The sequence below is a fragment of the Hemiscyllium ocellatum genome, chromosome 29, assembly GCF_020745735.1.
Source record: "Hemiscyllium ocellatum isolate sHemOce1 chromosome 29, sHemOce1.pat.X.cur, whole genome shotgun sequence".
Classification (NCBI taxonomy): Eukaryota; Metazoa; Chordata; class Chondrichthyes; order Orectolobiformes; family Hemiscylliidae; genus Hemiscyllium; species Hemiscyllium ocellatum.
Window position 1 is genome coordinate 24,631,306 of NC_083429.1, and position 17,882 is coordinate 24,649,187.

Below are 17,882 nucleotides of genomic sequence, written 5' to 3' on the forward strand. Positions count from 1 at the left end.
ACTACAAAGAGCAGAGGAAAATCACCTATACCGTGTATTCAAAAAGAATGGGTACCCAATGAACACAGTCCGCTGATTTCTCAAGCAGAGAAAATGCATACAGAAACCTTAGCCACTCTCCCCTACATCAAAGACATTTCAGAAATGAGTGCCAGACTACTCAGACCCCTTGGCACCATGGTAGCCCACAAACCCACCAACACATTAAAATAGTAGCTAATGATCTTGAAAGACTCTATACAGACAACAAGCAAAACTAATGTCATTTACAAAATGCCTTGCAAAAATTGTAACAAACACTACATTGGACAAACAGGTAGAAAGCTAGCTACCAGGATACATGCACATCAACTAGCCACAAAAAGACAAGACCCATAAAAATCACTACATACATAATATCATACATAGTATCATTACATAGAGATGAGGAAGGATGCCAATTTGACTGGGACAACACATCCATCCTAGGACAAGCCAAACAGAGACATGCATGAGAATTCCTAGAAGCATGGCATTCCAACTGGAACTCTATCAACAAACACATTGTCTTGGATTCCATCTACCACCCTCTGATAAAAATAACAGGAGATTACATCACCATAGGAAATGACGTCACTGACTCAAGGAAACCTAAACACATAAATAGAAAGCAGGCCACTAACACCAGTACTTCACCGGAGACTGTCTGATGATGTTACCTGGTATGGTGATAAAACATCTGAAAATGAACCTTCCAGCTCAGCGAACTAATGCACCTCCAGAGGAAGAAATTTAGTTGATACTATTGTAGCAGACATTATGTCAGTTTTAAATTTCAATCTCAGACTGAGTTATATTAATATTGCTTGGTTAGAACATTTTAGCATTGTGAATTTGCATTGGAAATGCATTAGTTGTGACCTCCTCAATCTGGAAGGTGTATCAAGAGTGATGGCTTGTGTGCATTTTTTTAAATATACTTTGTTGCTAACTTACATGTTGTGCTGTGCCAAATTTAAGAGAGTCCAGAAAATTAATGATTTTCTTGTGTGTTATAGCTTTAAATTTAATGGAAGGTTGACAATTGGTCAAGATATTGATGTATTCTTCTAACTCTCCTTCTGTATGAGTCTATGCACCACATACATCAATGCAAACACAGGAGGTAATGTGACCTTGCAAAGGAGTTAGTGAAAATGGAAAAGGAGCTCTGAAAATCAACAAGTAACCATTTGGAAAATCTTGAGAGGAGCAAGTAAAAAAGTAAAATTTGTGCCTTATTTTGCACACTTAAAATACACACACTCTAAATGATATAAAGTGCCGTGTTTCCTCTTTTTTTAACATTTTTATGACAGGTTTGGTGTTTTGGAAATGAGACTCAACATCACAGAAATTGGACAGTGGATGGCAGTACACACCGCCTGGAGATTCCTGCACTGAATTCTGGGATTGAGTACCATGTGCAGATCGCAGCCATCAATGGTGCTGGAGTTGGAGTACACACCAAACCACAATCTGTCTATCTAGGTCAGTAAAGGAGATCGTCATCTGTTCATTGTCCCCAGCCCTGTTTCGATTTCTTTCAGCTCTGTGGGTTCTCTGAATCCTTGTATGACAGTATTGACCCTTTAAGAGATATGTTCTATCTTGTGTCTCTTGCAGATGAATGTTGTCACAGTGGAGCTGAAATGTCTCCTTCAGACAGGTGGTTGATAAACAACTGACTTTTCTCTGGGTTTTGTTAAAAATAGTGCAAACGAGTCATGAGTGGGTGGGGTTAGGGCTAACACAGACCCAGGAAGACTTCTAAGTTTTACTTTCAGTTAGTGATAAGGTTTCTACTGACTGCTTGAGCTAAAAGCTTCAGTTCTTTGCTGCTAGAGACAATGAGGCTTCCTGTTAAACATCAAAAGGGCCAGTTTGTTTCTTTCTTCTGGACTGGAGAGAGATGGCACATGAGAATCATAACTCTTCTGCTGAATTGCATTTTGTGCCAAAGGGTGTGCTTATGGGAAGCTGCCTGTTCTGGAACAGTTGATGATTAGTGGTTAAACAATCCATTATCTTGTTCAGTAGTTTAATAGAGTAAAGTCATGTCAATTCTTCTTTTCATTGTATCTCAACTTTGTCGAAAGATTAAAGTGTGTATTGATTAAAGCTTAGTGGTGGACTAATCGAATTATATTTGGAACACGGTGCCTTACATTTACATTTTAAAAAATATAAACATTAAGGTCTAGGCTATCTCCGTAATATACTTTGGGGGGGCCCAGTCTGGTCCATAATACTTGGTCAGGTTGGGGTGTGCCAGTCAGTTCTCTTCACCATGTCAGGGAACTTAAAGACCCATATCATGTGTTACCAACTCCATTTCTGCTCCCACACATTCAGTCTCAGTAAACCCTCCTAGAACACGTGCTGAACAGGATTTTAGGACTGGATTAAGAACCTGACATTGGTGTCAGTTGGGAATTGCAATCCCGCACTGTGCGGAAACCACTCTGCAGTGGCTTTGCTTGTATTAGCCAATAGTAGGTTGGTCTGCCCACCATCCAATTAGGGACTGTGTGTGAACTCTCAAAGTTTTCCCATAGAAGATCAAGATGAGGCTCAAAAAGGGCTATAGCTGAAATTCTAGTGAGTAGTGTCCCTACCTCTATGCTAGGAGGTACGAGTTCAAGTCCCACTAGCTCCAGAGGTGGATAATAACATCTCTGAATAGGTTGATTAGAAAATATACTTCAGAAAATTGCCTTTGTGATGGGTTTGGGTCACTTCACTTTCTGGAGCAGCCTAGTGCAGAGTCCATGCTTCACAAGGTGAGAACGTTATTTGCTGTGTAGTGATTGTAACAAGGACCTTATGAAGTGTGATTTCCCTGATTGGGGCTGTTAATCAAATCTAATTAGTTAGCTCTGGCTGGAGTGTTACAGGAGTGTTAGACGTCCTGTTCATTGTGAGAGTTGGTTGTGTGGGAACTCATAGTGTCAAGGACTCTCCATGTGTAAATGGAAGGGTGATTTGGTGATGGGATACCAGCCTCTCTGGAGTTATTTCAGCTTGCATGGCCTTTCTCCAACAGCTGACTCCTTGAAGGAAGGAGATGAATTTTGTGAGATAGCAAGCAAGGTTTATCCCTTGGATGAATGCGCTGAATCTACAGGATATTGAAGCATTTGTTGCGTTCTGTGCAGAAACTTCTAGAAAGCAGGATCAAACACATGTTTCGCTGGTACCTTGATGTGGATTCAGGCCTTGGTTTAACATTTCCCCTGAAAGATAGCAGCTGTGACAGTGCAGCACTCCCTCAGAACTGTACTGCACTGGCATCAGCTTTGATTATGTGGGCAAGACCTTGTTGTGTGTCTCTGGCATGTTTGAGAAAAACATCATGCAAGGGATATGTGGATCATTGGGCATTAATTGCCCAGTGGCCAGTTAAGAGTCGACCACTTTGCTGTGAAATCTGGAATCAGAGGTAGGGCAGTCCAGGTGAGGAGGCAGATTTCCTTTCCTAAAGAACATTAATAAACCAGATGGGTCTTTACAACAGTTAATGGTGGATATATGGTCATCATTACGAGGTCAGTTCCTGGAATGGCAGTACTGCGAGGTCAATTCCTGGAATGGCGGTATTATCTTACGCTGAAAGACTGGAGCGACTGGGCTTGTATACTCTTGAGTTTAGAAGGCTGAGAGGGGATCTGATTGAGACATATAAGATTATTAAAGGATTGGACAACCTGGAGGCAGGAAACATGTTTCCACTGATGGGTGAGTGCTGAACTAGAGGACACAGCTTAAAAATACGGGGTAGACAATTTAGGACTGAGATGAGGAGAAACTTCTTCACCCAGAGAGTGGTGGCTGTGTGGAATGCTCTGCCCCAGAGGGCAGTGGAGGCCCAGTCTCTGGATTCATTTAAGAAAGAGTTGGATAGAGCTCTCAACGATAGTGGAATCAAGGGTTATGGAAATAAGGCAGGAACAGGATACTGATTAAGGATGATCAGCCATGATCATATTGAATGGTGATGCAGGCTCAAAGGGCAGAATGGCCTACTCCTGCACCTATTGTCTATTGTCTATTAGGCTAGGCTTTTTTTTATTGAATTACTATTCAAATTTGTGTCACCAGAATTAGCCTGGGGTTCTGGATTACTGGTCCAGTGACATTCCTAACAGGCCACCACCTCCACGGGTGTGTGCTGCTCACTGAGTTTTGACTTATATTATAGATCAGATCATAGAACCCTACAGTATAGAAGAAAGCCATTCAGCCCATCGCGTCCACATTGACCCTCTGAGCAGCATCCCTCTCAGATCCATGCCTCTCTACCTTATCCCTGTAACCCTGTGCTTCCCATGGCTAATCCACCCCACCTAGACACTACGGACAAATGAACACAACAAATCCACCTAATCTGCGCATCATTGGGCTGTAGGAGGGAACCCATGCAAGAAGAACATGCAAACTCCACACAGACAGTCTCCCTCGACTGGAATGGTCCTTGGAGTTGTACTAATCACTGTGCCGCCCTAAGCAAATAGGGACTGGTTTATAACATTTCCCTCTTTTCATTGTTTTTGCTTTTAATGCTCACGGACAAAGCTTCTCCTGCACTATCATTGTCAAAGTTGTTCAATCACCTGGTTTGTCATGGCAGAGCGGGGATCACAAGGGAAATGCAAACTCATGGTCCAGCTTTATGCTAAGTTAACTGGAACTGGTCAGGACTCTGCTCTGAGGAAGAAGAGAGGAGCAATCAGACAGGCATTCTTATAGCCAACTCCTCTCCAAAGCCCATTCTTGGGATGTGTGCACATTGGGTACAAGGCAGGACCAAGTGCAGTAATGTTATCTTCCATGGTTCAATGGCTTTGCTGTGAATGTTGAAAGGGAAATGATACAGTTAGTGCCTTGAGGAAAATTGGAGCAAGGAAAATCACAGCTTGTGGACCTACTGCTCACTGAATTGGAACAATGTCCAGAGGTTAGCTTCAGGAAGAGAAGACTAGGCTGAAGTCTTAGGTCGGACTTTTTCATCTATCTGGGGAATCCGCCATTCAGTTGCTGGTTGTCTCTCTGTGAGCCGTGTTTGGGATTCAGTTAAGGAGTTGCAAACAAGAGCCTCAGATCAGAATTTGAACACATCGTGCAGGTTAGTAGCCCAGTGCAATAGTGATTGAACACTCCCATCAGCAAAGCTGCTATCCTTGATGTGAGGGAAAAACAGTGCTTCGTCCTGTTGTTCTTTTGCAGTGCTCAGGTGGTTGTAAAAGATCCCATGACAGTTTTCAGAGAGAAATAGGCCATTTGTTTACCATTCTGACCAATATTCCAATGGCTTTTTCTTCCTTAATCCTTGGCTCATGCACTCTTTATCTGTTGTGTTGTTGTTTTTGTATCTTCTATCAAATACTTGGGCCATGCCATTGATGTAAGCAATTGCCTCAGTCATCTGCATGAGTAAAAGCCATAATTGAGGTACCAGCACCTAAAAATGTAAATTAACTGTTTGGGGCTTACTAAATTGCTACGAGAGAAAAGATAAACCTGCAGATGCTGACTACTCCCCGTCCTGATGCTGCCTGGCTTGCTGTGTTCTTCCAGCCTCCTGCTTGTCTGCTAAATTACTATGGCAGATTTTCCCCAAATCTTGCAACTGTTCTCAAGCTGCTGCACAGTTTATTAGAACAAGAGTTGGAAAGTGGATGATCAATGTGAAAGAGCCTTTGCACAAGCCTTCATTTAAGTCAGAAGCTCTGACCCACTTTGACTCAAAGTTACCATTGCAACTAGCATGTGATGCATCACCATATGGAGACTGAGCAGTTGTTTCTCACGTATTACTCAATGATGAAGAGAAGCCGAAAGCCTTTGCATCAAGACCATCAAACAAAGCATAAATTAACTATGCATCGACAGAGAAAGAAGCTCTAGGAATCATTTTTGGCACTAACTGGCAATATCCATCCAGCCTGGAATTTAACCCATTAACAGACCACAAACCTGTTGACCACAATATTTGGGCCTTGAACAGGGATATCTTCCCCGTCTGAGACCCGGGTTCAATTCCCGACTCAGGCGACTGACTGTGTGGAGTGTGCACGTTCTCCCCGTGTCTGAGTGGGTTTCCTCCGGGTGCTCCGGTTTCCTCCCACAGTCCAAAGATGTGCGGGTCAGGTAAATTGGCCATGCTAAATTGCCCGTAGTGTTAGGTAAGGGGTGAATATGGGGGTATGGGTGGTTGCGCTTCGGCGGGTCGGTGTGGACTTGTTGGGCCGAAGGGCCTGTTTCCACACTGTAAGTAATCTAATCTAATCTAATCTAATAGAGGTGGACATGATTGGTATCAACTCACACTTAATTAAATAATTATCTGCAATCCAGAATCTCTGGGAATGCTGATGGGCTCTCTAAATTACTTTTGCCAAATGAATCAACTACACACAGTCCTTTATATAGACAGTTTCTAGGAGAAAGTGAGGACTGCAGATGCTGGAGATCAAAGCTGAAAATGTGTTGCTGGAAAAGCGCAGCAGGTCAGGTAGCATCCAAGGAGCAGGAGAATCGACGTTTCGGGCATGAGCCCTTCTTCAGGAATGAAGAATTCCTTGATTCCTGAAGAAGGGCTCATGCCCGAAACGTTGACTCTCCTGCTCCTTGGATGCTGCCTGACCTGCTGCACTTTTCCAGCAACACATTTTCAGCATAGACAGTTTCTACTTTGAACTAGTGTAGAACACTAGTAATGGCATGACACTAGTAATGACAAGGCATATTTAAGAAGTACACCAGAAATGACCCACTGCTACCAAATGTGATGGACATGGTACTTTGTGGCAAGATTGCAGGATCCACCCCAGAAGTGAAGTCAAGTATCACATGGAAGGCAGAACTATCCATACATGCAGAATGTCTCCTATGAGGAACGAGAGTCACCATTCCACCAGAGCTAAGGATCCATGTGTTAAATTGTGGCAGTGGCAGAATGAAAGAGATAGCCAGAAGCTTTGGTGGGCAGGGCTAGACTCTAAAATTTCACAGAAGGTGAGAACATGTGCAGCTTGTGCAAGAGTTCCCAACCCACCTCCATTAGTGTTATTAAACCCATGGGAATGGCTAGATTGGGTATGGCAAAGAATCCATATTGACTGGACCTAAAGGGCAAATATTTTTCAGAGTGAATGATGCACATAGGAAACACCCTGAATTTGCTATCATAAAGATGACACCCTTCAAAAATAAAACATTGAAAGACTAGAGGAGGCCTTTGTGTGATTCAGTTATCTGGACCAACTTGTTTGTGATATTGGTCCACAGCTTGGGTTTATAGACGATGTAAAAAGCAGAATGGAATTCAACATATCTGATCAGCTCCTAATCACCCATCCACAACTGGTTTGGCTGAAAAGTTTGTTCAGACAATGAAACATACCTTAAAGGTAACTGAAGAATGAGGATCACTATCCAAAAACTGAATGAATTTTTTTAACACACTGGAACTCAACTCACTCGTTGACTCAAGATTATCTGCAATTGCTCACATAAAGCGTCAGATCTGCGTGGAATTTGATTTGCTGAAACCACTCAAGCCAAAAGACATTGTGCAGAAGAAACAACAGATTCAGGTTTTCTAACAGGATGAACAAAACTAAATGCTATATTTTGCAGGTTGTGGTCAAGTTATGTTGGGGAGGAATTCGACCACTAGCGAAAAGAGGGTAGCAGCCACCATTACAACACAGACTGAACCAGTGTCCTACACCATTCTGATGACAGATGACATAATATGGAGAAGATATGCAGATAACCTCTTGGCAATCAGAACAAATGTGTCAGGGACATTGATCAAAGATCCATAACTACCAGTTCCAAATAGACACCTGGACATAGCTGAGGATAGAACAGTAACTGGAGTATCTGAGGGAAATAGCACCTTAGTGGAGAATGCCATAACATTGAAGAAACCTCTGAACATTCAAGAAAAGACCACAACAGGTGACATGCCGAGTACTCCAGAGAGAGAGCCAAGAAGCAAAATAAATGGATGCCCGAGGCACATCAGCAACTATACAGGAATCAACATCCACTGGAACATTTTACGTATTGAGTTACATATCTGATCGTAAATTTTTCATTGCAGGAATCTCTGATGTAAGGGGGAGGGATGTTATGCATTTGTGTATGGTGGATTGACACTTTAAGAGCCTGATCATGTGATATAATAATGATGTGATTGGCCATTTTGGGCAGTCAAATGCTTTCTCTAAGATTGCTACCTGTAGTGTGAACACCTCTACATTAAAGCTCCTGCTGTTAATCGCTTTGGCCTGCTGGTCCTTCCTGAAATTTAGCAATCCTGTTCTCTTAGTCCAGGCTCTTTTGACTCTCCGCTCACATCCCTCTCTTGACCATTGCCCTTCCCTCAGCAAGTTGGACAAAAATAGATCAATTGTTCATGTCTGACTATTTATGGGATCTTCCTGTGCACTGGAATAGGTACCACATTTCCTGTACATAACAATAAGGCGGTTTATCACATATTGGTTAGGCCACTTTTGGAATACTGTGCAATTCTGGACTCCCTGCTGTAGGAAGGATATTGTGAAACTTGAAAGGCTTCAGAAAAGATTTACAAGGATGTTGCCGGACTGAAGGGTTTGAGCTCCAGGGAGAGGCTGAATAGGCTGTTTTTTTTTCCCTGGAGTCTCGGGGGCTGAGGGATGACCTTATAGAAGTTTATAAAATCATGAAGGGCATGAATAGGGTGAATAGACTTTTCCCCAGGGTAGGGGAGTCCAGAACTAGAGGGCATAGGTTTAAGGTGACAGGGGAAAGATTTAAAAGGGATCTAAGGGAGCAATGTTTTCACACACGGTGGTGTGTATATGAAGTGAACTGATAGGGGTGCTGGTACAATTACAACATTTAAAAGACATCTGGATGGGTAAATGAATAGGAAGAGTTTAGAGGGATATGGACCAAATACTGCCAAATGGGACAAAATTAAATTAGAATATGTGGTCAGCATGGACGAGTTGGACCGAAGGGTCTGTTTCCACACTGTACAGCTCTATGACTGTGTGTGAAATATCTGTAGGTGCTGAAAAAAAATTGAAAATTCAGTAAGATACTGTGGTCCTCCTTTATTTCTTGATCTGTTCAGCCTGGATATTAAACACTATTGGCACAAGGAACGTGAAGCATCCTAAGCAAGTAATTTTTATCTTGCACAGGATAGATTTAAGCTCTACACAAGTCATACAAAGGTTATCTTGTTAGATTATGAGATACGAGAGTCTCATTATTTTTTTAATAATGAAAAATCCATTCATTTATCCATTGTTGATTCTTTCTGTGCTGAGCAGTAATGTATTGAACAGAAAACAATCATTTATCATTTACCCTGCACTGTAGGATTGAGACAGAGTTATTTCACATAGTGTTGGCTACTTGATTGGAAATGGGAAAACAGGAATTGTGTACATTACACGCTCAGTTCTCTCATTCAGCTCCATCAATCACCCGAGATCAGAGGCCAATAGACCTGGGTTCTTTCTACACATGCCGCCCCGTTACACTTGCAACACAGTCAAATAAAAAAACAGCAGGACAAAGTAATTTCAGAGAGGGGAGATTTTTATGGTGTTGGGAGCAGTAAAATCAGTTTATGAAACTGGTCAAGAAATATTATGCTACATTACTGGGATAACAAAGTTGTTTTCTGGCTACGAGAGACTGGGTGGAATCAAAAAGGAAGGATTACTTTTGTGGAGCACCGTTCACAACTTCAAAACATTCAAAGCAGTTTACAACCAATGAAGTACATTTGTGTTGTGTTGTGGGAGATGCAGTAGCTAATTTTCACATAATAGCCTCCCGTAAGCAATAATGCAATAATGACTAGATTTACAGTTTTAGTGAATAAAAACCAAAAGAACTATTGATGATGTAAATCCAAAACAAAATCGGAAGTCATGGAAAAGCTCGGCAGGTCTGGAAGCATCTGTGAAGAGAAATCAGAGTTAACGTTTTGGAGGTCTACAAGATGTTGAGAGGCATAAGTAGAGTGGGTAGACAGACACTTTTTTCCCAGGGTGGATATGTCTATCACGAGAGGGCATAATTTTAAGTTAATTAGAGGAAGGTTTAGGGGGAATGTCAGAGGTAAGTTCTTTACTCAGAGAGAGGTGAGTGTGTGGAATGCACTGCTGGCAGTGGTAATAGAGTCAGATACATTTGGGATGTTTAAGCGACTCTTGGCTGGGCATACGGATGTTAGTACAATGAAGGGTTTGTACGTTAGTCTGATCTTAGAGTTGGATAAAAGGGAGGCACAGCATCGAGGGCCGAAGGGCCTGTACTGTACTGTTCTATGTTCTATGTTTTATATGGATCTGGTGACCCTTCCTTAGTGACATTGATTTAATAATCAAACATTGGCCAGGACTCTAAGGAGAATTCCTCTGCTCTGCTTTGCCATGTGGTTTAATATGTCACTTTCAGACAGTAGATAAGATATTTGTTTAATTGAAAAGGTAGCACCTGTGACAGTGCAGTTCATCCTGAGTGCTGCATGGCAGGAACTTCTGGTTGTATGGTCATTGTGATGGATGGTGCAGTTTGTATGTACCAGCCTCACTCAGCGTTCACTTTACCTTTAGACGTCTCAGATGTTGCTGAGATAGAAGGATGATAGTTAAAGAGAGAGAAGAATACAAAGCATTTTCATGAAAGGGGGTGGTATCTACACGAGGGTTGGGATCTCAGGATGAAAGATTATTCGTGCTAAGTGGGAATGTGGAGTAATCAGATCAATCATGATCTTAGAGAATGATGGTGCAGGCTGGAGGAGCTGAGTAGCTGAGTAGGCTGAAACGTCAGTTTTCCTGCCATTCCTGATGAAGGGCTTTTGCCCGAAATGTTGATTTTCCTGCTCCTCAGATACTGCCTGACCTGCTGTGCTTTTCCAGCACCACTCTAATCTAGACTCTGGAGGAGCTGAGTAGTCTACTTCTGCTCCTAATTTATTTGTTCAAACCCTCCCCCTGCTAAGTACAACAACAAGTTTTAATTCAGATATATTTTATGTCAAGTCCCTGACATGAGGGAGGGGGGTTATACTTGGATCAAGGAAGGATAAGTATCCGTCTTTGGATCTGGATATGTCTTACTCGGGAGGTACCACCTCCAAAGATGTGCAGGTTAGGTGAATTGGCCTTGCTAAATTGCCCATAGTGCTCATGGATGTGTAGGTTAGGTGCTTTCATCAGGGCAATGTAGAGTAATAAGGTAGGGGATTGGGTCTGTGTGTGTTACTGTTTGGTGGGTCGGGGTGGACTTTTTGGGCCAAATGGCCTGTTTCCACACTTCAAGGATTCTATGACTCTATGGCTGGGAAAGGCCTTCCCAGATAGGCTTTTGCTTGTGATCCTGTGAATTCCGCAGAACCAATAGTGATCTCCTGTTGTAACAGTTGTAATTGTGCGTCTTGATCTATGGCCACAGTCAATAACACAGAGTATTACCTAGAAATAGACTTTACGAATGTGTGCTTAATTACTTTGTTCTTTGAATGCAATTTTTTATGGAAAATTGGGAAAAGATCCTTTTATCTGGATTTCTTCCACTGGCACCTAGCCTGATTTTCTGGTCAGATTCTAGGCTGGGCCTGGACAGGTGCAGCAGTGACATTTACAACAGTCACTTGGTTTTGCAGAATTTGAGAATTGCTGAAAAAGGAGATATGCTGTTGATGTTTTTGGTCTTGCACTCGTCAGGGAAGAATTGCAAGAATACCAAATCTCAGAAGGAAATAACCACTTATACTGCATGGGAAGATTGCTTGGTAGTTTGATGCTGATTTGCCACAAGGACTACACCAGGGAACCAAAACTGTGCTTCGACAGAGTGTCTCCCTTTTAGGAAATTCCTAATGTTATTTTGAGAGTATTTACAAATCCTTATTTAATTTTGTTTAGTAAGGAGTATTATGCCAAGTATGCCAGAGGCATTGTTTAGTTTATGTATCCATGGGAATTCCCCTGTTGCTATGATTTTGTGAGGAAGATGACCATGAGCAATAGAAAGATATTAGAATGTTGAAACTGTACCAAAAAGATCCTATCATGCTCTTCCCAAACATGGTCAATATGCAAATAAAGTCAGGCATATAGGGACTTGACCAAAGTCTGCACAAAATTAGACACACAGATTCATGACGGTGCCTCAGGGGACCAGGGACTTGGGTTCGATTCCAGCCTCAGGCAACTGTCTGTGTGGAGCTTGCACATTGTCTGTGTGGGTTTCCTCCGGGCGCTCCGGTTTCCTCCCACAGTCCAACGATGTGCAGGTTAGATGGATTGGCCGTGTGAAATTGCCCATAGTGTGCAGGCTAGTTGGATTAGCCATGGGTGATGCAGGGTGATAGAGGAGCGGGTTGGGTCGGGATGGGATTGGCTCTTTGAAGGGTCAGTGGCACTCAATGGGCTGAATAGCCTGCTTCTGCACAGTAGAGATTCTACAATCACTGGGCAGCCAGTCACTAAACTGCATATTTAGTAAGAAAATGCCTGTAGCTAACAGAACAGTATACAGCTAGCGCACAGGAACAGGGGAAACAGGTGCAGGAAAAGGCCATTCAGCCCCTCAAGACTGCTTCATTTCTCATCCAGGTCAGGGCTGATCTTCTACTTCAGCCATTTCATCACAATATCCTCATTTCCCATAATGTCTGTGATATCTAGGAATCTGTTGATCTCTGTTTTGAATGTATTCACGAACTGAGCTCCTAAAACCCTCTGGGTTCCAAAGATTCACCACTCTTTGAGTGAAACCATCGTTCGCCATCTCAATCTCATATGGCCAGCCCTTCATACTGAGGCTGTGTCCCTTGGTAGAGCCTGCCATAACCACAGCCACGGGGGGATATCCTCGAGGCTCTGTAATCTGATATACTTCAGTAGGATTATCACTCATTCTTCTAAACTCTAGGGAATACAGGGCCAGTCATCTCAAGGGATAACACCGCCAACCCAGAAATCAGTCAGGTTGACCTCGGTTGCATTTAGAAACTTGGAGCTAGGAGCAGAAGTAGGCTATTCAGCCCTTCAAGTCTGTTCCGCCATTCAATAAGAACATGATGCCCTCTAGGCAGGTATATACTTTCTAAAGAAACTGTTGGGTAACAGTCAGCTGTGTAGTCTCAAGCTCTCTTGCTCTCGCTCTCCCTGTCAGAATGGTGCTTTGGTATTCATTCAGAAGAATGTGGATGCAGTTCATCCTGTCTTATTTTGAATGATTTGCACTTAGAAACAGGAATGTGATGCTCTCTGCATTTATTGCCAGTGCCCCTGGGTTCCGTCAGCCGTTTTTGTTGCTTGAAGAATATTTGCAGAAATTAAAATACACAACAAAAATGCTTTCTCTTGTATGAACCTTTTATTTAATCCCCTCATAAGCAGCCACTTAATCTTTTAAATAGCCCAGTTCCTTTACATTTACCCATTATCAGTTGCACCTCATTTTCAATTGTTAGTTATCCCCCACTTCGCACACACACTCATTTTCATAATAACCAGCTCACCATGAGGAACCCACCACAGTGGTGTAAGTGATGTGAATTCCAAACCAAGAAATCAAACATGGTTAATATACAAATGTTCAGATCAATTTTTGCGACATCTCTGCAGATAATCCAGTCACTGAGTTCTGCAACAGGCTTCTGCACTTTCACTTTTATTAAGAATTCCGATTTTTGGTTTGTCACCCCTCCCAGGAGACTCCAGAGCTCTGGTAGTTGGGGAATAACATGAAAGGTTCAACTAGCTTTGAAAGGCTGTATGGCCTTCTTCTGTATTTCAATGTCCTTCGACCATCATAATTGTGTGGATTGGACTGGTTAGATCTTTATTCTGTCCCCCTGTCATTTTCATTTGTTTGCATGACGTCTTTTTAAGGATGATAAACGTTGTTTTCGCACCATAAATTAGTTACACTTTCAGCATAGAAAACAGGAGTAGGAGTAGGTCAGTTGGCCCTTTGATCCTGCCCTGATATTCAATATGTTTATGGACATTATACAACTCAGTCGCCTGTTCCCACTTTCTCACTCTACACTTTGATCCCTTCAACCCAGAGACCTATATCTCACTCCTTGAAAACATTTGATGTTTTCTGTGACTGAATTCCACAGGTTCACTGCTGTCTGGGTGAAGACCTTTCTCCTCATCTCGGCCCTAAATGCCTTACCCTGCAACCTTAGACTGATCCTGGGGATGAAGAGTTTCTGATATCAGGAGTGGCTGAGGACTCAGGGTCTGTACTCGATGGCATTTAGAAGGATGAGAGGGAATCTCATTCAAACACACAGAATACTGAGAGGCCTGGATAGAGTGGACATTGAGAAGATGTTTCCATGAGTAGGAGAGACCAGGACTGGAGGGTACAGCCTCAGAGCAAGGGTGATGACCCTTTAAAACTGAGATGAGGAGGAATTTCTTCAGCCAGAAGGTGGTGACTCTGGAATTCATTGCCACGAGAGGCTCTGGAGGCCAAGTCATTGAGTGCATTTAAGACAGAGATAGATAGGCTCTAGATTAGTAAGGGGATGAAGGGTTACAGGGAGAAGGCAGAAGAATGGGGTTGAAAAACATTATCAGCCATGATCGAATGGTGTAACAATATCGATGGGCTGAATGTCCTTACTCTGCTTCTATACCTTATACTCTTATTTTAAAGCTCCTGGCTCTGGATTATCTGGTCATTGGGAATATACTCTGTCTAGGCCTCTTAGAACTTTATAGGTTTTCATGAAATCCTTCTTCATTCTTCTAAACTCCAGTGAATAAAGTCCTAACCAATCCAGGCTGACCTCACAGGTCAGTCCTGCCATCTCAGGAATCCATTTGGTAACCGTTTGTTGCACACGATTAAGACATTAAGTACCCATTTGCTGTGAAGCTTCAATTGATGACCTTTGAATTTCAGACCCTTTAGCTCAGGAAAAGTCAATGGAGTCTTCGATCCTTGGACTGGTGCTGGAGATTGTGAAGCAGCCAGTCTTCATTGCGAGTGCTGGGAGTGTTCTCTGGGTCATCCTGATGATTTTCAGCGCGTGTTTGTACTGGCACCGCCGCACAAGAAGCTGTCAAATTCAGAAGAAACGCAGGCTCAGCAAAGGTGAGAGACCTGTTAATGTCAGTACAGGATCCTTTAATAGTAGTGACTTGCTAACATTGAACTGAGGATGAGTGGGTCAATGATGCTCACCCACACAGCAGCTTGTTGAAGGACACTCATTCCTCCAGGCTGAGTGCTTGGTATCTGCCCTTTGTTTGGGAGATGGAGGTATCTGTGATGTTATTCAACCATGGAGGAATTGTTTGTCTACGTCATGCTATCAAAAGGCTTAGAGACTCCCTCAGTGTTGGGAAATGTATATCATTTGCCATATGTCTTCTCTGATCTGAGTGCTGGCTGAAAAGTGGAGGACGTTGGTTTGGAGAGGGAAGAGAAGTTGAAATGGAGGAGACAATGAAAGATAGAAGTGGGTGTGGTGACGGAAGGAGAGAGAGAAAGAGAGAGATGTTTGTGGAGATGGGGTAAGGATGTAATCACAGCAGAACAGACAGAAGTGGGACGGGAAACAAATGAGGCCGTTTAGCTCCTTGTATCAGTGGTGGCTCAAAAAATGCTATGCAGCTTTAGACCCCTTTGTGCCTCTCAAACCTTATCTGAATAGGTTTCAGAACCTCAAGGCCAAGGTTTTGTTTCCTACCACCACTGGTATGTTCCTATCAACAAGGGGACCCAAAGTTACATGACAAGGCCACCGGTGCAGCATGCCTGGGGACTCAGGGGAGGGGCATCTCTCCTGATCAGTTATCATGTGCCCTATGAAAGGCCTTTCTAATCGTAATGGATGCTTCTGTTTGAGTATCCACTGCCCCTCACCCAGCCCTCAATTGACTTGACAGACCCAAAACACAATCCCTGGGACTGCTTGACCTAGGGCTGTGAAGCCAGCTCCAATTGTCTTTCCTCTAGTTCTTCAGCAATATTTCTGGCCCAGGACTGCTGCAGTCTTAGTAATGGTCACAGCTCCCAGTGGTGCTATTGGAGGTGACAGGATTACTGCGGTACCAGTAATGGCCACTGCTCTTGCTGGTGCCATTGGGTGAGAGTGCTCCTGGCAGCTATTGGAGTTGGGAGATCCTGCCCCAGACAGTGTTGGGAGCAGAAGCCACAACTTCAGGCAACCAGTCTTGTGAGTCACCTAATTAAGATAGTGTTGTATCTTCCTGGGCACATGGAAATGGGCTTTCTGGCTGGTGGGTAGGGTCATCATCACTGTATCAAATTCTGGCTCAAGTACTTAAAAGTGATAAGTGCCTTCCTCTCGCAGACTCTCAAGGAGATCCCCAGCTTTAGCTCTCTTCAACTCCTTTTTAATCTTGAATTTGAATCTGAAATGCTGTAACCTTCGGGATGCTACAGACCAAAATGTGGGAAGTGGGATGTTCCTTGGTGGACACAATAGGCTGAATGGCCTCATTCTGTGATGTAAATTTTCAGCCCTTCTACCAATTAATTCAAATCATATCTTCTACATAGTGATCTCTCTCCGACAGGAAATAAGTCCTTCCTATCCATTCTGACATGATGTTATACATCACCAACCTGGCAACATCATGGTTATTATTATCTGTCTGTTCTGTAGTGTGATCAGTAGCCAAACTGGATGCAGTACTGGTATCTATGTTTTACACTAGTTGTGGCAGAAGTGATAGGCAGAAGAGATGGAAGAAGAGAACAGGGAAAGACAGAAGTTAAAAAGAAGACGAGAGAAAAAAAAAGGGGGATATAAGGCTTGCATATTTTTGAACAACTATTGCTGAGTGAAGCAGAAGAAATTACTGAATTTTTACAAGACTTGAACCAAGAATATTGGATCTGTGTTAATTAACATCTTACAAGGTTCATTACTGATCCTAACCAGATTGGCATTCAACTACTATTAATGATTTATTTATCAAAATATTAATTGCCTTCATTTGGAGTCTGTTCTACATATTAGTTACTATTAATGTTAAATTAGTTCAATTCACATGATATAGGAGATTAAGAATTAGAAGAGCTTTCGGATGTTGGGTTGGGGCTTCTGTTTTTCAGTGAACACAGCTTGTTTCACCGATGTATTGGGTTAATAGAAGCAAAAGGATTGTCTTTACTCCAAGGCACACCAACAAGGTAAATTGCAGAATTTTTTGCTTTAAGTGCAGTTTCATCCAGTGTTGTGGTTCTGCTCGCCGAGCTGGAAGTTTTTGCTGCAAACGTTTCGTTCTCTGGCTAGGGAACATCATCAGTGCGGTGGGAGCCTCGTGTGAAGCCTGCTTTGATGTTTCTTCCGGTATTTATATTGGTTTGTTCTTGCCGCTTCCGGGTGTCAGTTTCAGCTGCAGTGATTTGTATCTGGGGTCCAGGTCGATGTGTCTGTTGATGGATGTTCTTGCCGTTTCCGGGTGTCAGTTTCAGCTGTAGTGGTTTGTATATGGTGTCCAGGTCAATGTGTCTATTGATGGAGTTTGGGGATGAATGCCATGCTTCTAGGAATTCTCTGGCTGTTCTCTGTCTGGCTTGTCCTATGATAGTGGTGTTTTCCCAGTCAAATTCATGTTGCTGGTTGTCTGAGTGTATGGCTACTAGAGATAGCTGGTCGTGTCGTTTTGTGGCTAGCTGATGTTCGTGGATGCGGATTGTTAGCTGTCTTCCTGTTTGTCCTATATAGTGTTTTGTGCAGTCCTTGCATGGTATTTTGTAAACTACGTTAGTTTGGCTCATGCGGGGTATTGGGTCCTTTGTTCTAGTGAGTTGTTGTCTGAGTGTGGATGTTG

At 42.8% G+C, this 17,882-nt stretch overlaps 1 protein-coding gene across 2 annotated transcripts in view; it reads left to right on the top strand.

Annotated features, from left to right (window-relative positions):
- The window catches only part of robo4 (roundabout, axon guidance receptor, homolog 4 (Drosophila)), a 125,942-nt gene that overhangs the window by 67,141 nt on the left and 40,919 nt on the right, over positions 1 to 17,882 (top strand). For both annotated transcript variants that reach the window (XM_060846937.1, XM_060846938.1), the window contains exons 10-11: positions 1,338 to 1,509; positions 14,977 to 15,168. In XM_060846937.1, the coding sequence (XP_060702920.1) occupies positions 1,338 to 1,509; positions 14,977 to 15,168 (364 nt within the window). The remainder of the gene's footprint in view (positions 1 to 1,337; positions 1,510 to 14,976; positions 15,169 to 17,882) is intronic.